Source organism: Uranotaenia lowii, chromosome 3 (genome assembly GCF_029784155.1).
Source record: "Uranotaenia lowii strain MFRU-FL chromosome 3, ASM2978415v1, whole genome shotgun sequence".
NCBI classification, from domain to species: domain Eukaryota; kingdom Metazoa; phylum Arthropoda; class Insecta; order Diptera; family Culicidae; genus Uranotaenia; species Uranotaenia lowii.
In genome coordinates this window covers 52,643,684-52,666,574 of record NC_073693.1, presented here as the reverse complement: position 1 = coordinate 52,666,574, position 22,891 = coordinate 52,643,684, and the positions used below count along the sequence as shown (strand labels likewise).

General features: G+C 36.1%; 1 protein-coding gene across 4 annotated transcripts in view; it reads right to left on the bottom strand.

The window, feature by feature from the left end:
• LOC129755278 (uncharacterized) overlaps nt 1-22,891 on the bottom strand; it is an 84,081-nt gene that overhangs the window by 19,813 nt on the left and 41,377 nt on the right. For all 4 annotated transcript variants that reach the window (XM_055751694.1, XM_055751698.1, XM_055751695.1 and 1 more), the window contains exon 3: nt 9,380-9,545. In XM_055751694.1, coding sequence (XP_055607669.1) covers nt 9,380-9,545 — 166 coding nt within the window. The remainder of the gene's footprint in view (nt 1-9,379; nt 9,546-22,891) is intronic.

The window sequence follows — 22,891 nt, the reverse complement described above, 5'->3', positions numbered from 1 at the left end:
TGATTATATCATATTTTGATATACGTGCTACTTTTTATGAAACACGGACATCGAAGTCAACGTCCCAAACCGTGCATTAAAGAGTTTCGCTCAACAGATCCATAAAATTGAATCCACTTTTGGGAAACCAAAAATGGAGAAAGGTTTTAGCATATAATGCGGTTTATCGACATTCCATGAAATCATGAAATAAGCATATCTTAAATTTATATAATTTAGCTATGATCGCATAGATTTTTTTATATAACTTTAGATATTTTAACATCCTACGGATACTGAATAATAACTCATTTAGATAGGAAAAAAATAGTATCAAAATATCTCATCTTAATATAATTTAGTTTTTCCCTCCCGATCGGGTGACGATCTGGTCACAGATTTCTACCATTGAAAACTCGAAATGATTTAACGTAATATCGCTAGATTGATTCTACTGAGTTTTCAATTTCACCTTGCCTTTGAACGACACGATTCCCGACCTACTAAACGAAACTAAACTAGGTACCGTAAACTGGGGGAACTTTGATCAGCGGGGTAAATTTGATCAACATGAAATTTTTGCAGATAATCTTCATTAATTATGTATGAAGTTAAAATATCTAAAAACTGTTTACTACGTTTGAAAGCCTGTAAATTGAGTTACCAATAACCTTAATTTGGTTTTTATTAGGAGATTTTTTATATTACTTAAAATATCATTTTAAAATCTTGAAATATCTGGTTTTTTGAAGGCTTACAAACAAACATCTCTCCTGATCAAATTTAAGCATTTAGGAGCAAATGGGTTGTTTTATGTGAAAGTTAATCTTTTTTCTTGGTTTAGGTTTAGTTTAAGTGGTATTTTTATGGTCATTTGATGATAATTTTTGGATAATGAAAACGAACGGTCATTTTCCATGAAAAAGCCCGAATTGAAAAAATGGCTAAAACCCCTATCAAATGGTTCATTTTGAAGAAACAAAGAACATGGGAATAGAACGAGGACTTGGGGAATTGCATGAAGGTAAAATTTTATTTGTTTTTGAGGCCAAAAAATATTAGGAAAGGTTTATAATTTTTGCCCCTAAATGTATGCAGCAACATTGTCCATCTTTCGAGTATATTTGTTTTCGAAAGAAAACGTTGAAAAATTCAATTGAGTCCAAACAAAAAAATACAGTTATCGATGTTTTGAGCATTCTGTGCTTAATGGCATCAAAACAATAAATTTGATGATGTTGAGATACGTAAAAACCAGAGTGATCAAAATTACCCCGAAACTCGAAATCTGGTTTTGTAACAAACGTTTAATTATAACCACCAATGTCGTTTGAATTTACTGCAATCAATGATCATGTTTAATACTCCTCACCTCAGTAAGGGTTTTAAAGCTTTGAAGTATTACGAAAGAGCAACCCCTTCCAAAATATTCGAAAATGAATGAAAAAAGTGATCAAAGTTCCCCCAGTTTACGGTACTTAAAGGCGCTTAAAGTCTGATTCATGTTTAACGAATCAAAGTTGTCTTCTCGATTTTCGGTTGATTTTTCTCGGTGATTTTAAAATAACTTCCATTTAGTTTACGTTTCGGTTTACTTTATTAAAAATTTTCAACCATCTTCAGAACTGTTTAAATAACGGAAAAAAAATAAAAAATTAACTTATCAATTAAAAATTTAAAAAATATCTTCTTACACTAAAGCTATTATACGCCTGCTGGGGCAATCAAATTTTAATTTTCGCAGTCACTGTTGTTGCTGCTGCTGCCGCTAACTGTCGACGCTACTACTGTTTTCCGCCTGACTTCCGCGTCGTCTTTTTCTCGTAGCTTTTTCCACAGACCGTTGTAGACACTTGAGATACCTTTGGTATCCTGTTGGATGTTTACCGCTCGATTCTCTCGCATTTTGATGTGTAATTTTTCGGCTATCCGTCGGTGGGTCGTGTTGGTAATTCTCTCCAATATTCTCGTTTTAGAGAAACCAAAAACATGACCAGGACCGTTGTCTAAAGCGTGTTGCGCCAACCCCGTGGATTTTTGTTTTAGGCGTACGTTATTCTCGTGCTGCTTGATGCGTTTGAACGATGTTTGAGAAGTTTGTCCAATGTACTCGTTACCGCAAGAGCATGAGATGGCGTACACGACATTCGTTTGCTGCATTAACGGTATTGGGTCCTTGAGCTTCGTGAAGATGTTCGACTTAATTTTATCACACGGCTTGGGAGCAAAGTTGGCTACACACATTCAAGCGTGCTCTGATACAACTCGAATGATTCCCGGTAAATAAAATTCACTCTACTCCGCCACAGATAGCTTAACTGGAATTGCCCTACCTTGCGTGATTTTCTTTTTCCTTACAATAATCACTGTGGAGAAGCCACAGTTCCAAACGTATGAAACGACACTGTAAGGATATTCCCCAAAAGTAGCGTTGTCCTACTACGTGTGAGATATACATAAACTGCAGGTCCTGGACCTGGTGACATAATGATCCAGGTTATAGGCATAGGTCGAGTAGGGGTTCTTAAGGTTTAACTCCAAGAAGTATTTCAAGTACCAAGACCTCATACATACCTAACACATAAAAATGAATAAAAACTATGAGTCTGTTTTCAGTTGTTTTTGACGATTTTTGAGGATTATTTTTATTTGGGTGTATAAGCACTAACTTTCATCTATCAATAGACGTGAACAATGTATTAATACAGTGTAAGCTAAATCTGCAAGATGTACACAAAAGAGATGGTGAGGGTGCCATCAAGCTACTGTTTATCGCGTATTAAAAATGTTCTCTCCATGAACAAGTCCAAGGAAGACGGATAGTGGAATGCCACGGTCTGCACGCACTGTAATTATGATAAAACTGTTCAAGACCTAACTGGAGCGGAATCTAGTAATAAAGTCTGTTTCACATAGAATCTGGTCGCATCTTTTCTTTTACTGCAGCGCCCCTAGTTGTCACATCGCGAACCTATTGACAGTTTTTTGATCCGGATGGTTTGTTTACTTAGTGGTGGAAATTTCATCAAGATTGAAGCAGTCAGTCAAAAGTTATCGACGATGGAACGCGAAAGGCAAGAGAAAATTCTGCACACTCACGTAGAGAAACCAACGTGGTCAGGGGTAAAGATCGCGAAATTCCTGAAATACCCTAAATCGACTGTAAATTCGGTGTTGCAACGTTACCGGGAGACCCTAACGGTGGATTGAGCAAAACAAACCAGGCGTAAAAGTGGAACATATGACCGGAAGCTGCGAGCAAAGGTAATTCGATCAGTTCACAATAATCCCGGAATCTTGCGTGATTTGGCGAAAAAGTTCAAGACGAACCACAGTACAGCTCGACGAATTTGTTTTCGAGAAGGCTTGCGGTTGTATCATGCAAGCAAACACCCCAACCGGACGCTGAAACAAAACCTGGTTTCCAAAACCAGGGCAAGGAACTTGTACGAGAAAGTGTTGACCGAGTACAACGGATGCATTTTGATGGACGACGAAACTTACGTCAAAATGGATTTTGGACAAGTACCCGGTGTTGCGGGTAGATTCAAGTTTGTTTTCGCAGATAAATTTGCTCGTAAGTTGATGATTTGGCAAGGGATCTGTAGCTGTGGGAAGAAGACTAAGATTTTCATCACTGGGGACACAATGAATGGAAAAGTTTACAAAGAGGAATGTCTCCAGAAGAGGGTTTTGCCATTCATTCGGTCCCACAAAGGTCCGGTGAAGTTCTGGCCGGACCTGGCAAGCTGCCACTACAGCCGGGATGTCGTTAAGTGGTATAAGGAGAACTAGATCAATTTTGTTGAAAAAAGTATCAATCCACCAAACTGTCCGGATTTTCGTCCCATCGATAAATATTGTAACGTTACTTAGATCAAATGTGTGTAAATACGGATAATGCACTCAAAAATGGGTAAATGCGAATCACAGTGCTGTAACATTGGTCGAGGGGACATGACCGTGTGTCGGAACAAGAACCCGACAAGAAAATTTGCGACAAAACAACCGAATTCAACTCGGCCTCCTCGAAATCGTGGGGGGGGGGGGGGGGCGAAGGGATGCCACGCGGCGAGTAAAAAAGGAAGGATCGGTGCGTTTTCGATAGGCGGCTGGAAAATTTGGATTCAGCAAAAAATCTTTCTCTAGCGGAAAATCAAGCTCCATTCTTGCCGGAATTTCAGCGTATAGCTGCCTCGGAAGCTGGTTCGTGTTTGAAACGCGGAGAAAAGGAGTGACCTTTCGACGTCGCCCAGAAAAGTTGACTTCTCTCGGAGTTCAAATTATCCGGGAACAGAAGGTTAGGTTTCGGGCTCATTCTTGGGCTGGCGGAAGTGTGCGATTGAAATCACCCCGAGTCGAGTGACGGGAGTGCGTGTGGGTTCGTTTGGACAGCGTGGTACCACTGGGGAAGTTCCTCGAAGAAAAGAGATCAGTGGTCACGCGGCGGAGGAGGAAACAAAGTGCCACGGATCTTTAACGAGCGGTCTGGGTTAAGTATTAGTGCTGTCTCTGCTAGGCGTTCGGTGCGACGGCAAATTCCGAGCCGGCCAGCAAGTTCCAGAAAGCTTGAAGAACTCCAGGCGCATCAGCAGAGCGTGGGTCACGAAGCAGACGTCATCCGGAGAAATCCAAGCACTCCAGGGTGTGCACCGGAAGTGGGCGTATCACACGGAGGAGAGCACGCATGTAAGCCGCAAAATCTTTCCCATTATTACCGAGTGCACGGCGATAAGCCGATAACCAAATAGCCTTCGCCCATCAGCACTTTGATTCAATTATTTAGATTGGCCACAAATTTCGCCAAGCCTCTCTCATAATCTCATGACTCGTTACAATATTGGGCAATAGTTAAGGGCAAACTGAAGAAATGTGGCAGAACCATGAAAAACCCCCTCAAATGGAAAAGTGGTGGAACAAGATGGCGAATGAGGTTACCAGCAGTACTGTGCAGAAAATGATGGGTGGTATCACAAAAAAAAAGTTCGAAAATTCATCCGAAAAGCTGACGAATGATTTTTAAGTATTTTTTCCTTAAAGTGCAATAGAAACCCTACAAAATGACATTTTTACTTTTTTTTATACTTTATTTCTTTGCGGAGAAATGATCTATTTTATCCGACCAGAATCTATGTGAAACAGACTTTATCAATCCAGAGGCTGGCAAAGGAAGCGAATATCTCAATTTTTTTTCATGCAACGATTGATCAAAGATGACTGAAATGCATCATTAAAGGCAAGAGCAAAGCGCCATTTAATAACAGAACGAATTAAAGCACTGCGACTTGAGCGCTCGAAGCGATTTCTAGTCTTAAATTTTTTTTGGGATTGATCTGGTGTCTAATTTACGTACGGATCGGTAGGGGAGAATGGGGATACTTGATCCCCTTTTCAGATTTTTATCATATCTTTTCGGAAAAATTTAGCAACTCGCCGTATTTTGCATTTTCTGACGGCGTGTAACATCAAGTTTATATGCTCCAAAAGTTGGAACGGTACATGAACCCGTAAATGAACTAGAAGCATTTTTGTGGAAGTAAAAAAATTGCTATATTTTTGAAGTTAAGGGAGATTTGATCCTTTTTTGAAGGAGACTTGATCCTTCATTGTGGGGGCCCTAGTCCTTGGAAAAAATCAAACAAAATTTCAAAAAAGAATGTCAATTGACTATTTTGTTAATTTTTTTTTCACAATTTATAAATGTCAGAAGAAGAAAATTCCAAAACTATGTCTCAACCCTAATTTCATTGCATACTTTAAGGCGCTATTTTCTGAATTTAAGAGAAAATCAATTTTCTTAGCCTTTTTTGCCAGACAATAATTATATAAATATCAGTTATTGGATAAATAATCGTAATCTGTTAATTAGCAATGATCACGATCTTTTTAGAAGAAAAAATATCTTTTTGAAATCTAGGGATCGATTGAACCCAAAATGAAAATTTTAGTAAACTTTATCTGAAAAATGTTGAGAGTTTACCATTGTTTTGAAAATATGGTATTTTCAAGTTCATGTTACACTCTATCGATTTATGCATTGGAACATGCATAAGTGATTTAATTTTTTCATGTCAGAAACAATTTAAAGTGATAAAAAAAGATCTTCAAGTCGCATTCTGTGAAATTTGTCGAACAAAATTCAATAACTCAAAAAATTTTTTTGCTGAAATTTTTTGAGCTAATAGCATGATTGTTTTGCTCCATTTAGCATATTTTTCAAGAAAATTTGATCCTTGTAAGCCATTCCAGTTTCAAGAAATAGCTAAGGAATCAAGTATCCCCAGGGATCAAGTATCCTCATTCTCCCCTATATTTCAATCATGAAAGCTAAGCATCTTCCACCAGAGAATGTGAAATTTTTGTTTACTGCTGAGCATCTCACCGCAGCCATGGTATTTGAAGCAGTTGCCTCGAATGAATTGAAGATGCCTCCTGTTTTCATTAAATCTGGAGTGAAAGTTAATACTGAAGTCCACATAAACTTTTTGAAGATTCGGGTTCTTCCATACATTCGGGCAAACTTCGGTGAACCCGAGAATGTAATTTTCTAACAAGATGGAGCCCTTACCAGAACTCGAAACGGACCCAAACCTGGCTGGAGGAGAATATGAAATTTTAACAAAATGATCTTTGGCCTCCAAGCAGTCCGGATTTCAACCCCCTCGACTTTTTGATAAGAACGTAAGTGGACGTAGGCCTATGGACCCTGTCACTCAAGTGTCGATTCTCAGGAGGCTTCCACCTCTGAGCTGTGGGCTTATATTGCGAAGGTATTTATGCTCCCGATTCAGATCTCGCCTGGAGAGAGTAGTTGAGAATGAGAGTGGACACATAGAGTTTTTTTTTAAATATGTTTATCTATATGCCTGTACGAATAAAAAAAAAATTAAGTCATGTTAATATCAAGAAAAGGGTTTTTGAACTTTGGTGATAGATTTTCGCATTTTTTATGGGTCATTCTGTATATGTGCTGACAGAGGAAGTTATAAAAGACAAAGCATAGATGTACATCTTTAACCACAAAGTGACCATCAGCGTTAAAGACCTGGATGATCTCACAACACTCGCCTTTCAACTCCAAATTTTTTGGTAAGGTTGAAAAAGAAGTATACTTGAGTAATCATTGCGTAACTTTGCTGAACCTAGGTTGACTTTTAATTGTTCTGTTGTTATGGACCAAAGGGATGTGCCAAAAGTGAAAAGACACAGACAGCCCCACGATTGTCATAGCGCCACGAATTGGTTCTGATTTGATCTTTCCAACAATGGAATATAAACAGCGCGTATGAAGGGACCGGTTAGCGCAGCTTACGAATTGCTGTAAATAGAAGGATCAAAAGTGGGATGGACAGTCACTCAAATGTTTCCGGTGTATGGAGTACGCAGGGGGCTGCAATTAATTTGTCTATGTATCGTGTGACCAATATCTATTTGCTAAGTGTTAGTGAAAATCGTTTAAAAGCTTTTTTTCCTCAGATTTAAGCCTTTTTGCATTGAGAGCATTGGAGATGAAAGCTCAAATCTGAGAAAAAAGATCAAATCTGAGAAAAAAGCTTAAATCTGACAAAAAAGCTTAAATCTGAGAGATGTGCTCAACGCGGTTTGAGAAGAACTGCATGAGTTTGAATGCACACTACCAGTTCATGGGTGTTTCGGAGTGCCAAGATGTGAGCACTGATAAGCTGATATAACTCCCCTTGCGTAGGAAAAAATTATTAATCGCCCAGAGCTCCTGGCGCCACCTAACTCATCATTCCCGAAGCCTCGTTTTCCGATCATGTAATGATACCATTAACTAAATTTTGACTTTTCACGTAAATCATTTAATTTTAATGAATAATTCATAAATATTTTTCATTGAGAGTTATTTATCTCAGTTAGTTAAATTTTGGTTTCAATGAGGCGGATCAATTCCTTTGTTATTGAAGAGTGTTTCGAGCTTTTGAAAATTTTATCCAAAGGGGAAGATTGAAAAAAAAAGATGATCTTAAGAGTATATTCTCTAATCTCTAATCTCTAATCTCTAATTCTTCTCTAATCTTATTTTGAAGAAATGCGATTCTTTTTCTCAATAAGATTCGCTTCGAAAATCTTCAAATCTATGACTTTTTTACATTTACTGAAAGAAATATAAAAAAAAATCATTTTAATTCGATTCTATTATTAATTTATTTTTCAAATTTTACTATCCAAATCATTATTTTTAATATGAGGAGTTGATTTTTATATGGCCTGACTTCGACCAGACCGAACTGAACGCCACGAGAAAAATTTTATACTGCTGATTTTGGAACTCATCTTATTGTTATGCGAGAACAAAAATACTTGAATAATTCACCGGGATGTGTTTCTCGAATTATAAACTATTGATTCTCGTTGCTAAATTTAACAGATTCCGTCTATTGTTGAAAATATTTGTACATTAAACTCAAGTGACTCGAAAAAATGCTGTGGAACACGTGGAGTAATTTTTGAATGCTAGCGCCATCACAACCAGTGTATCAATCACTTACACTGGTCGAATGATCACATCGTTGGAGGGCATTGGAGTTTAGTGCTTGCGACCCTGCGAGTGAAACTACTAAGCTAGGGCATCAGAACTCCTAAGGCTCAGTGGACCTTCGAGTATGTCGCTTGCGTTCTAGGATAAATTCGTCGACGGAGATTACGTAATAAAACCTGTTTCGGACAAGTGAAGTTATAGGGATAAGACATGTCATGCTTTGTAGTGGATTTCGTATGACGACCTATGTAAATCGCTGGTAAAAATCATTCAAGTCGGCGTAACGTGACCTCATCACCAGGTATTACCTAGCTAATTAGTAAGGTAGAAACTACGGATGCGTTCAGAGCAAGACGCATTTTCTAGGGTAGAAGAAGTTTCTTGAACGTGCAAGTAAAATGTGAAGGATAAGCGTCTGCCGATCGACACAAGTCTAGTTGGGTAAAAAAGCCCATGATTCCTGAAGATCATAGTTCACAAATGATTTCATGCTGAGAGAAGATAGGTTGATATGTAAATAGTGCCCTAATATTGCAAAGTATAGTTTCGTCATGGTTTTTTGAGAGCTCAAGGTCGGAGGTCCTATGTTAGCTTCAGAGTGTAGGGCTATACCGAATCGATCCATAGTATTGAAAAGATCTCAAATGTAAAGTAATATTTACAGAAATGAGTTCGGATATAAACCTGTCTTCAGGGTAACAAATTTGCAACTTGACTGTTTTGAAAACTCACAATCGATCATTTTTTTGCTGGTTTTGTGTTTCGTAGACCTTTTTTTAAGTTATGTGGTTTTAAAGGAATTGCTCACGAATCATAAATCATTACTGTAATAACTGTTGATAATGGATTTTTACTATAATTTCTACTATAACGACTATAAAAGATGAAGCTACTTACTCATCGACGCCGTCTGAAACGTAATCCGCTACCGCCTCCAGTCCTTCCTCGATCTGTACCATCAGATCTGAGGGTGTAATTTTGTTGCTCTGCTTTGGTGCGCTACCATCCTCCGGATCCTTCATGTCCCGGGCAGCCCGCTTCCGGTTCTCTCGGTCCGCTTCCTCTGCAAATGGGTAGGAGAAAAGAGCAAACAATACCTTTTAGTCTTGAATCATTTTTTTCCATTTTAAAAATAAGAGAATGATGAACAGGATAAAGAAGCAGAAGTAATAAACCTTTGATTTTTTAATAAATAAAATGCATATTTCATGATCAAGTTTTCTCTCCCCATGTCGAATCGGAAGCTATTCCTCGCCCACATATTTGAGTTAATTTTTTTTCTTCTTTCGATCACATCACGACATCCCCCATCTTCTGAACTTTCTAAGCTCCCACGTAATCCCAATAGGTATATCAGCAGGTATTTTTTTCCCGGAGAAAATCGCGCCGGGAAAAATCGGTGGAAAAAAGTTATGCGCTTCCTCATATCGTCAGGAAGAAGTACATATTAGGTGGAATCAATCGATTCGAAAAGCGAAAGCATTGTGATGCAATTACCCAATCAATGTGTTTTTTTTTCCGTCGCGTGAGTTTGTTTTTTTTGCTTTCTTAAGCTTCTTTCCCGATCGGTAGGAGGGGGAGATGATTCGTTCCAGTGTGGTACTATTGAATCGGATATGGTTCGTGACTGGAATTTTCTAATCCCCAGGTGGGCTCCGTTGGAGAGTTTTTGGCGTCTCGTACTTGTGATATGATCTTTCCCGTACGTACCTGATGTTATGTCAAGTCGAAGGAATGCAGCGACTTTTTGCCGTATGTTAGCGAAAACGGCTTATGTAATTACGTAATGATCTAAAAAACTCTACTAATTTTCAGAAACGAAAAGTGGCAAAACTGACAGAATCGATAAATCTTAAATAATATCAGTTGTCAATGGTCTTCCAAACTTTTCATATAAGAAGCTTCAAGGGCAGTTTCACAAAAATACGAAAGCTGGTTATCCAAAAACAATTTTTTCTTTAATTTTTCCTAATTTTTTTCCTCCATAAATATTCGTTGAATCTAAAACAATCATTTATATATTTGGTTTTACCCAATATTAACTATCGTTGTTTGACTACGAATAAACGAAACTACCTATATAAACTAAAAAAAAGTATTTTACATTCAACTTCTGATCATTTACTGCCATCCAACGAGAGACATTTCAATGCAAACAAATACACAAATTATGTCTCGTTTAACTCACATCAAGCTTTCTGCTGACAGATGAAAAGAAAAGTCCATCGACTGTCTACAGGGCACGTAGAAAATCACCAACATAGCTCTGGAAGCCCGGGTCCAGAAAAGGTGCCGCGCCGAGTCACTTTTCACTTTCATCTTCGGAGCTCCTGTTTAAATACCTACGAACGACGAGGTTCGCCTCCCGGATGATAGGAAGGAGGGAACCGATGAATTTCTTCGTTTTTCCAAGCGCTTGGACCACGCGATGGGCTTGTCAACATCGATTATCCATTTCACAAGTTTTCCCTTTTTTCCCATCGTCTGGATCGTGCAGGAGTGGAAAAAAAAGGAAACTACCGACGGGAGATCGCTTGTCGTAGATAACCTTTTGGCATGATTCGTGGTGGCTCCAGTCGCGAATTGAGCAGTTAGCGAAGCCTTACCATGGTAGTATGTGGGAAGAATGTTGGAGAGTATGGGGGATCGGAAGACGATCTTAGTATGGCTTCTGTAGCAAAGCGAAAAGGAAAAAACGTTTTTCTGCAGGTTCGAATACATAGTTTTCTCCTTTCCGGGGGACATGCAACGCTGTCTGGCCTTTTGGCATTTGAGTGACATTGGAATATCGTTACCGTAAGCGATTGGATAATTCCGGGTGTATTGCCGAACGAAGGTGAGGAATAATTTGAATGATTTTGCATAAAGCGATTTGAAGGAGATGGGTCGATGGATTGAAAATAGATAAGTCAGTATAGCTTTGAAAATTAATTAAATTTAGCTTAATCTCCATCACCATGAGCAGTAGACTGAATCGATTTGAGTTCATTTTTGATTTTCTCAAACCCTGGGGTCTAAAAAGCCTCGTTTCGGTTCAAAACTTATTCATGATTTTTTGCAGAATTTTTAAAGAAAAATTTACATGAGTAAATTTGAAAGTTTAGGTTTGTACTGGAAAATTTTATACTGAACTGTACTGAAAAATCAACATCAGTTTTGTTTATGGTTTGCTTATGATTTTTGCCAATTTATAAATTCTCTAAAGGAAATTTTTCGCTGAACAACAAGCAGTGATGTCAATTGAATGTATTGTATTTCAATGCCAAAAGATATACTCCTGTTAAACAGCTTATAATTTTTTTTTATCTAATAAGATTAGAAATAACGGTTTACGAGAAAGTTTTCTCAGCGGAAAATTTCCTTAAGAGAATTTATAAATTTGCACAAAACCATGAGCATGCTCGGTTCAAGAAACAAAAGTTATATTAATTCTCCAGTTCTTAAAAACTCTGCAAAAAAAAACATGGATGAGTTTTGAACCAAAACGAAGCTTTTTAGTACCCCCGGGTTTGAGAAATTCAATGACCCCAAATCGACCCAGTCTAATGGCCCATGAAAAGTAAGTGGACCAAAAAATGTTTCAAGAAAAACGTTTCGAATAATGTCGACGCTTCTAGCAATTCGAACTCCGAAGATGACTCAAAACCAACTAGTACGTTATTTATAAAATATTGACAAACGTGAAACGATACTCCATTATAAATCGCAAGATTAATAGATTAACGTTGAGCACTAAAGTGCCACTAGTAAGTCTAGTATAAAAAGTTAACATTTGTTTTATTGTGGCTAGAGTTTTGAACAAACGAGAGAATAGATAATCTTATAAACTAAACATATGTTTACGAACTAGTTGCATAAAGAGTTAAATTAATAATAATCCATAAATCAAACATAACAAATATACATTATACAAATATGATTTATTTATTTTTTTCATCTCATGCATCTAAAGTATAGTGGCAGACTGCAACAAATTTAGATTTTTTAATATTTTTCTGTTATTATCAATTGTTTCAATAATAAATAAAATAATATTAGATAATTTTATATCATGCGACAAGAAGTCTGCACTTTATAAGTGCAAACAAACTTAATAATTATCTTTTTGAAATTAAGTTTTTAACAGTATCATTCGATATTTATTTGAGACGGGAATTGTTTATGTGTTTGTTTGTGTTTTGTTGCTGAGCAAAATAAGATTGAAGATAAGAGCAGATAAAAAAATGAGAATAAAGGTCCTTAGTTTGTTATCAAAACTGTAGAAGATCACAACTAGCTTTGGGTAGGTTCAATAAAAAAAAAACAGAGATTTCTTAAATGCCTGTGTTTGTTGTGCATTTGGGTTAAAACTAAAGGACATTTGTGAGTTCTGAAATTTTAGAGTCGAATGTTGGGAAATTACTGTCTAATTTCAAAATTATATGAAAAAGTTGCATGAAGCAAACTTTTTAAATTGGTCGATCGGCAGTACAGGAGGGTTCGTATCCAATTGAATTTTTATTTTTCAGCTAATTTCATAATTTTAACGGTAGATCGGAATAAAGTGCATTTAGCACTAGATTAGAGTGTCCCAAAATTGCATAATTTCTGGGAATCTGGGGGCTCACCCTCCAAATGGTAGATTAGGATGGGGAGGGCCGTAGAAAGAGCTAAATCATGGGGGGGGAGGGGGTGGTGACGATTTTTTCTAAGACATTTTTGCTCAAAAATTCATGAATTGAAAAAATTAAAAATATTTATTGTTTTAATACTATTTCATTATTCATTTTTAAGTTCATTTTTCTAGTTGAATAAAAACTAGTTTTTCGTGTTAAATATATCCTACAATCTTTAAAATGATAATAAGGATTTGTATAAAGAATCTATGGGGTGGTCGTTTAGCCTAATGGCGAACGTCTTTGACTTATAAGCCAGAGATCCTCGGATCGAATCCCGCCACCCTAAAATCTAAGAAAATTACGGATAGCCTGAGCTCTGTTGAAGCAATACATTCAATAAAACCGGCAAAGCACTCGCCGTACTTCCTCGAGAAGATACGTAATAATTTGAGTGCTTTATCAAAACGTCGCTTTACTATCACCTTTGTTTGGGTTCCCTCTCATTGCTCGATAGTGGGTAATGAGAAGGCAGACTCTCTGGCTAAGGTGGGGGCGATGGAAGGCGACACGTATCCACGTGAAATCGTCTTCAACGAATTTTACTATTTGGTTCGAAGAAACTCTCTTGTTAACTGGCAGCGCAAATGGGACGAGGATGAGTTGGGTCGGTGGCTCCACTCGATTATCCCAAGGGTAAGCCTTAAATCCTGGTTTAATAGGTTGAACCTGAGTCGGGATTTTATTCGTATATTTTCCCGTCTCATGTCTAACCATTATTCCTTAGACGCGGTACTTTATCGTTTTGATATTGCTGGCAGCAATTTGTGTGGTTGCGGCAAAGGCTACCATGACATCGAGCATATTGTTTGGTCGTGTGAGGTCCATCTTGTCGCCAGAACGAATTTAATAGACTCCCTTCGGGCCCGAGGAAAACCACCTAACGTTCCAGTGAGAGATGTACTAGCTGTGCTAGATTTGGACTACATGTATGAAATCTACCTTTTTCTAAAAGCTATCGATCTTCGTCTATAATCCTTTTTATTTTCACATTTCCCTTTCTATCTTCTTTTTTCTTCTAAAAATGTGCTAAGCTAAGCAAACGATTGTAAAAAGAAAACGAGTTTGGCTCCTTCAAACCTAATCGTATGAGCCGTTTCAAATAAATCAGTTAAAAAAAAAAAAAAGGATTTGTATAAAGAATCTTTTAGCACCAAAACAGGAAACTTACTTTCATCGATGGTTGATCTCAAGTTTGCATCAAAATCTAGTGAACTTAGCTTAAGATTATACGGTTTTTTCTTATTGACTTTTTTCGGTGAGTGAAACAACTTTTTTAAATTTTACGTAACGTTTCGGGTTACTTTTCTTCACCCATCATCAGACGTCTAAAAATATTTACTTTAATTAAAAACTTTAAACTTTTAAAATTAAATTACATTTATCAAAATTACAATACTTCACATCACTTACAAAAAATAAAGCAGCACAATTTTATTCTGTTCGGCTGCTTGTCGGTTTGTTAACTGTCTCTCCTCTCAGTTTGGCTATGAGACCGTTGTAGGTAGCTAGTTTTCCTACTTCGGTTTGTTGATTCGATGTTCGCTCCTTTCCTCTTACTTGGATGTGTAGGGTTTCGGCAGCTTCTCTGGTTTCCCGAACTCTCAAATTCCGCTCGAGTACTCCTGGTTTCTTGAAGTCGAAACAGTGTTGCGCTTCTATTGCGTGTTGCGCTAATCCCGATTTTGGTTCGTTTTTTGCGATTAATTTTTCATGTTCCTGTAATCTTTTTCCAAGCATTCTACCTGTTTGGCCAATGTACACTAGGTCTTGGCAGTCCTTGAATGGTATGGAATAGACCACATTTCGTTGTTCTTCTTTTGGAATAGGGTCTTTCATTTTAGTGAAAACTTCGTCGCGAATGTTATGGTCAACCACTACAACTATACGAAACAACCTAGGCACACACAACACGAATGGATTATTAATATTAAGATATTGGGAGGACAAAAAAAGTATTTGCGGGAAAACAACAATTTGGTGGTAACGAAAGCCAACAAGGGCAGTAAAACTGTTGTCATGGAACGTGACGAATACCATCAAAAAATGCTTGCGATGCTGACTGATGACTCAACCTACAAAAAAATAGGTGAATATCCGAAGTCAGACCCCACACCCAATATCCTACGAAAACAAGGTATACTCGCCAATTCTTGGCTCGCTGGTAAACATATAAATGAAAAACAACACTTCAAACTCAAAGTTTCTAGCGCTAACTTGCCGAGAATATATGGTTTGCCAAAAATACATAAACCGGAAAGACCTCTGCGGCCTGTTGTTTCCACAATAGGATCCGCGACGTATTGCTTGGCCCAATTTTTAGCTAAAATATTGGGAAAAGTCGTTGGTAAATCAATTTTTCACGTACGCAACAGTTTCGAAGAAATATCAACGGTTCAGATACCTTTGAATGCCGTATTATTCTCTCTGGACGTGACGTCTCTCTTCACCAACGTACCATTAGATCTGGTTCTGGTATGTATAGATGAGCGATGGGGAGAGATCGAACAGCACACAAGTATTGAACGCCACAGCTTGGTTGCCGCGATCAAACTTGTGATGGAATCCACCTTCTTCGTGTACAACAAGGTTGTTTACAAACAATGCTATGGAGTTCCTATGGGCTCACCTCTCTCTGGAATTCTCTCTGAACTAACACTAGAGAAACTAGAGAATGAATGCTTACGAAAACTTCAGGAGAAACAGATCGACATGATATTCTACCGCAGGTATGTAGATGACTGTTTTTGCGTTGGTATGAGTGATCAAATTTCAGTGATTCAAGAAACTTTTAACGATTTCCATAACAAGCTCAAATTCACGATCGAACTGGAAAGTGATAGAAAAATAAAATTTCTTGATATGCAACTAACAAGAAATAATGAAAAAATACAAAAAACTTGGCTTCCAAAACAAAATTGTGGCCGATATTTGGATTTCGAATCAGAAAGTCCATACACTCACAAACGTAATACAGTTATTGCTCTAACCGATCGCGCTATAAAATTAACAGATGCGACGAATAGACCACAGAAGATTGAAAAAGTGAAAAACATATTAAAGAAAAACAATTACCCGACATATTTTACTGAATCAATCATCAAAGATAGAGTACATAAACACTACAACACATTACAAAACAACAAAGAAAATGGTTTTAAGAGATATGTTTCAACACCATATGTACCCTGTTTAAGTGAAAAACTGCAAAAAATACTAGTGAAACATGATATGACACTAGCCACAAAACCGAAAGAGAAAATTAAACACGAAGTTTTCACTAAAATGAAAGACCCTATTCCAAAAGAAGAACAACGAAATGTGGTCTATTCCATACCATTCAAGGACTGCCAAGACCTAGTGTACATTGGCCAAACAGGTAGAATGCTTGGAAAAAGATTACAGGAACATGAAAAATTAATCGCAAAAAACGAACCAAAATCGGGATTAGCGCAACACGCAATAGAAGCGCAACACTGTTTCGACTTCAAGAAACCAGGAGTACTCGAGCGGAATTTGAGAGTTCGGGAAACCAGAGAAGCTGCCGAAACCCTACACATCCAAGTAAGAGGAAAGGAGCGAACATCGAATCAACAAACCGAAGTAGGAAAACTAGCTACCTACAACGGTCTCATAGCCAAACTGAGAGGAGAGACAGTTAACAAACCGACAAGCAGCCGAACAGAATAAAATTGTGCTGCTTTATTTTTTGTAAGTGATGTGAAGTATTGTAATTTTGATAAATGTAATTTAATTTTAAAAGTTTAAAGTTTTTAATAAAAGTAAATATTTTTAGACGTCTGATGATGGGTGAAGAAAAGTAACCCGAAACGTTACGTAAAATTTAAAACCTCACCGAAAAAAGTCAATAAGAAAAAACCGTATAAAAAGTACCGGTGATAAACTTTAATTCATCATTAGCTTAAGATTGCCAAAAGTTCTGCCGCACGTAACCGGGTAGGGCAAATCCGGGCTATTTTATTTAAAACCTGGCAAAATTTGGACATTCAATTTTCAAATTTTCAAACCTTCATTCGGCCAGTATTCGGAATAATAAGACAACAATCCACGAACTATTCCACAAAAATCAAGGAAGAAAAATCGACTGATTTCTTTACCATCAATTAATTTTCATTAAAAATCAATTCCTGTGGAAGGATTTTTTTTGCAAAATCAACTTTAATTCTACAACATTTTTGTCATTTTCAGTTGAATTGTGCAAACGAACTGACTGTGGTTAAATTTTAAAATCGAAGTAACAATCAGAATAATCATCCTACAATCTCTTGCAATTTAAATTCTTACTGAAATAGTCACCTGGATCATTTGATTTCGATTGTGGAACTTATTTACGAGCTGAATCTGAATCTGAATTTTGAACTTGAATTAAAAATTTGAATTGTCAATCTAATTCGGAATCTCAATACGTTCTCTGAAATGTATGAATTCATAATATAAATTCGAATGTTTTGGGTTTCAATGAATATTCTTTAATACAAAAATGTATTCCTTACCCTACTTGCAAATCTAAATAAAAAATAAAAATTTGGAAGATGAATCTATATCGCTATTTTGATGTTTTATTATGTTTTAATTGAGGCATAAGAATAAAGTTTATGAGCTTAGAATCTGAATATGACATAAAAAAATCTAATTTATTTTCACATTTGGAAAATTATTTACTAAATGAAAAAAAATGTGTATGAGTTTCGAAAATCATGAATCAAATTTTAAAGGAAATGTTAAACCAAATTCAAACGACACGATTTAAAACACAGCTTTTTATTAGATTTATTTTATGATGATTCGAACCAAAAACAAGAATCCTAAACTGGATACCTAATCCGGAATTTGAAAACCAAATGCAATTTTTATTTTGATAGTAAGGAACCAGTATAAAATTTAGTATTAAGGAATGAATTACTCCATAAGTGAGAAAATTTTGAAAATATGTGGCTGAATTCTGAACCTGGAATTAGTTTTCGAGGTTCTAGTCAGTTTTGAGTCAAGATTGTTACTATCGATTAACCTTACTCCATCATCGAAATTTGAATAAAAATTTATATTTTTTGAGTGTAAAGTTGAATACTTCACGTGCTTTTGATGAACCCTCATGAGGGGGGGGGGGGGTTAACCCCCAAAACCCCCCCCCTCTCCCCCCGTTCCTACGGCCATGATGTGGAGAATAAAATTTTGTATGTGGCCAACTAAAAAAAATCATGTTTAGAGGTTCCGCAAGGGCGATCTTTGAAAAAAGTCCCCTTTCAAAATATTTGATTTTAAATAAATTCTTGGTCCAAGAACTTATACAAAATTTATATATTTTATATTTTTTCAAATTTTTTTTTGGAATAAATACTACATGTAAAAAATAAAAAATGAACCAAATTCGTATCAAAATTGAAAATAAGCAAGCTATTTTTAAGAAAAAAAAATTTTTTTGGTCAAAAAATTTTGTATTCAACTGTTCAAAATGTGTACCTAGCGTAAAATATTTTTGATACCATGCCATCAAAAGGTGCGGATTTTCATGCAAAAAAAAAGACTTGAATGGTTTACAGGAATCATCAGAAGGCTATATGTCAAATTTCAGCTGACTACGGAAAAGGGTTGCACTGAATCTCAAGTGTGAAAGGGATTCTGAGACATTGTGTTCTGAATAAGCATAAAAACTGGTTTTTCATCGAATTTTTTTTCTTCACCAATCGGTTGCTTAATTATGTTTATTTTATTAAAATTTAAATTATGACTGACATTTCACCTGAAGACTGCTACTCGAATAGACAAACAAGTTATGACTGTTAAAAGATTGTATTTTGGTCGCAAATTGTACTGTAAAACACAATGAGTAAAATGTACTCATTGTGTGTTAAACTACAATTTGTACAATGTCTCAGAATCGCTTTTACACTTTAAATTCAGTGCAACCCTTTTCCGTAGTCAGATTCAGCTAAAATTTGGCATTTAGTTTTCCTGTAAACCATCCAAGTCTTTTTTTGCACGAAAATCCGCACCTTTTGATGGCATTGGTATCAAAAATATTTTACGCTAGGTACACATTTTGGTCAGTTGAATACAAAATTTTTGGACCAACAAATTTTTTTTTCTTAAAAATAGCTTGCTTATTTTCAATTTTGATACGAATTTGGTTTATTTTTTACGTGTAGTATTTAATCCAAAAAAAATTAAAAAAATATAAAATATATAAATTTTGTAAAAGTTTTTGGACCCAGAATTTATTTAAAATGAAATATTTTGAAAGTGCGACTTTTTTCAAAGATCGCCCTTGCGGAACCTCTAAACATGATTTTGTTCTCCACATCCTAATCTACCATTTGGAGGGTGAGCCCCCACATTCCCAGAAATTATGCAATTTTGGGACACCCTACTGTAGATGCTACCGGATCTAGCAGTCCAGAATGATAAATGTAATTCTGGTAACGTAACCAAACCTATCTTACTTCCGTATTGGACGATTGCGATGCCAAATGCCAATGCCAAACAATCAGTAAATAGTTTTCAAATAATATTAAAAAAACAAACCCGTTTTTGAAAGATGTCAAAATACGAGTTTCGAAACATTAAAATATTAAAAGCAGAAAATTTTCGTTAATCATGTTCTTTCTTCTATTTATTATTATTGAAAAACTAAAAAAATTAATTATACTCTCGTTGTAAAATTTAATGTAATATATTTTCGTCACTATTTTTACTCAAAGGGTAATCCAAGTTTTTTTTTAATTCAATTGAATTTAGTGAGTAACCAGATTATTTTTCATTTTAATTATTTATGTATTGAATGTACTTGCTGTTTTCGTTTATCAGCTCTGAAATATTTATAAGTTTCAATAAACCAAAAAAGACGATATCCGATAATCAATAGAAAACATATTTCAACTTTATTTAGAACGCAAAAAGGCCGTTTTGGCATCAATCAATAAGTATTATGTTGAATATAAAGTTAAGTAGTAATTAAATTTGAATTCATAAGATAAACCAGGTAATGAGGTATAGTAAGGGAAATGTTAGGCACTATTTCAATATGCAAACTTTGTCGATATCTACCATGTTTGATTGTTTATATTTAGCCTTTGAATGTATCAAATGTTGATGTGGTAAAGATTTTTCGTCATTCCTGATAAGGTTACATTCAGGGGTTAGACCGAATCTTTTGAGACGAATTATTTTTTCGTCGTTTTGTTAATGTTATTAGCAAGCTCAAGCTTTCTCTTCTCCGTAATAACGAAATCAATATAAGGCAAAAATTAGTATCGTATTGACAAGTTTCCAAATACGACCTTAATCAATTTCATTCATACGTTTTTGACAATACATCAATATACTAGGAAAATAAGTAAGCTTGAAGATTTTCAGAAAATATGCTTTATTCGCTATAATTGCATTATGACAATACTTTTGTGTTTCAGAAAGCTTTAGAGCCTTTCATCACTGCCTCATTGATAGAAGTGGGAGTTTCCTTATGAATAATCTAGAACCATAGAAGGTGTAGGAGAAATGATCGCACCATTTACCAAAATGGATCCTGATCTAGAACCTATCCCCTACTAACACAACCCTTTCCTTGGATATTTGAATATAGATTCGCAGATGTACAGACGGTTTCTATAGTTGGTGATAATGACCTACCTTTGTTTTTGATTTTTTCAATACTAGTCTTTGAAACATTTAGGGACTAAAGGTTGTTGCTTGAACCTAAAGAGTATCTTACTAACATCCCTTCATGTTTCCCCCATTGACTACTAGGACGTGGCCGGCGCCGTTATTGATCTTATTCAAAGGGAGAGCATGAGTTTTGTGCATTGTGAATAATCTGCTAGTCCCAAGCACCATTCTTTTGGCCCTTGCAAAAAATAAATGGCCTCGATCAACGATGCACAATGCAAAATTAATTTTTGGAAAGTCAACAAATTAAGAGGAGGACGATAAAACATACATAAAATGGACTATGGAAATTTTCCTGGCCAAAAAATTTGAAATTGACTCATTGTAAAGTGGTGATCTGTTTCAACCGTCTGAGAATACACATTTACTCGTTAGATGATGATGATTACATATTAAGTATGTGCTAAGCGTTTCAAATCAGTAATAAACAAACATCACGCTGGAATTTCATCAATTTTTACGATCGTTGTCGTGGAAATTCTTCAATGACGACTTTCACTTAACCGTGAACCACCTATCTGGTTTTTCTCAACGAAATTGATCCTTCTCCAAAATGTATCCCGTTTGAAGCGAACAAGTCAACTTTCGCTACTTTGAAGATCACCACTTAAACAAACCGTCTAAGTACAGACAGATTAAGCTGATTTAAGTGTTTATGCGAACACATTTATTCCGCGTAGGTATAAACCTTGGTACCTCCAATTCGGGAAAGACCTTCTTCGAACCGGACCCGGAGGGAAAAGCGAAACCTTTTCGTTATCATATCGTAACTATTCAGCTCGGCTTGTTAAGGGAAACTTTCGATTTAGCTGGCTTATGTGATGCTGCCGCTTAGTTAGAGGATCAATGGAGATGGTGCGAAAGTGCCCATCCTCTCCCCAAACATGGGGGTTTTACACACCAATGGAAAGCCTAATCAGGGCAACACTATCCGTAGGATGGCGAGATGCCATCTGTGAAAGGTTGCTCCTGAGAAAAAAAAATCCAACTAAGGGAGAAAAACCAGTCCTGATCACACCGCCTGATGGACATCTGATACCTTAACGAAGGTGCCCTCCTGATGGAAGATTTACCATCTTCTTTTAGATCGTAGATAGTAGATTTTCACCAGATCGTAACGAACGAGTTTTTCCCAGTCAGCATCCGAATCCGGAAAAGCATGCCCATTAATTACCGGTACAATCGTACGGTACAAAAAAAGGGAAAAGAAGGTCCCCATGTCTCATGTGAATGGCCGTTTGATTTTATGGATATTAGGCAATTTCAAGTTTTGTGTCAACTCGAAGCATTTGAAATATTCCATCGTTTGTTTGAGCATTGGAAGGAATTGCAATGAATAAGAAGTGAAAGTTGTCGCTCTTATCGAGGTTCCTTGTCATCTTTTGATGTCCAATTGGAAGGCCCACATACTAGTCGGAACTATCGGAAACTTTACTAGGCATTTTTTAACAATCGAAACGGATGTGTTGCCTTAAATTGTTTTCTATCTTTATGTAACTTCTGATTTTCATTTTTTAAATCTGAAATTATTCTGAATATCTTCCTCTACATTTTGATTTTTGATTTGTACATTTATATTTCTGATAGAGAGGTTTAGGATCTGTGACTTATTCAATCACTTTTTTGATAAAACCAGACTTCGGTTTTTCATTACACAGGTTTTCAAAATTCCTTTTTTCCATGGTGCATGAAATTTCAGAACTGATTTTTACAATATGTTTTTAGTAACAGGTCTACTTTTAGGAAAACACATTTTATAATAAAAAAATCACTCCTCAAGGGTGTGACTACTTTTGGCATCACTTCAAATGATTCTTGATTAATGACAGAAATAAATAAAGTATTTAACATCATAAAAAAAGCTATTGAACATTCAATTTTAAAGATTTTAATTCATTTAAAAACTTTGTTGAAGACTGCAAAATGCTTTGATTTACGGTTTTAAAAATATCAAAAATTCAATTAGGTTTATTTTTTATTCAAAATTTCGTCAAAATTGCCGTTTTTTGCAGGTTTGGAAAAATTAACAAAAAAAAACTTCCATAACTTCTTTCTAGGAATTCAAAATTAC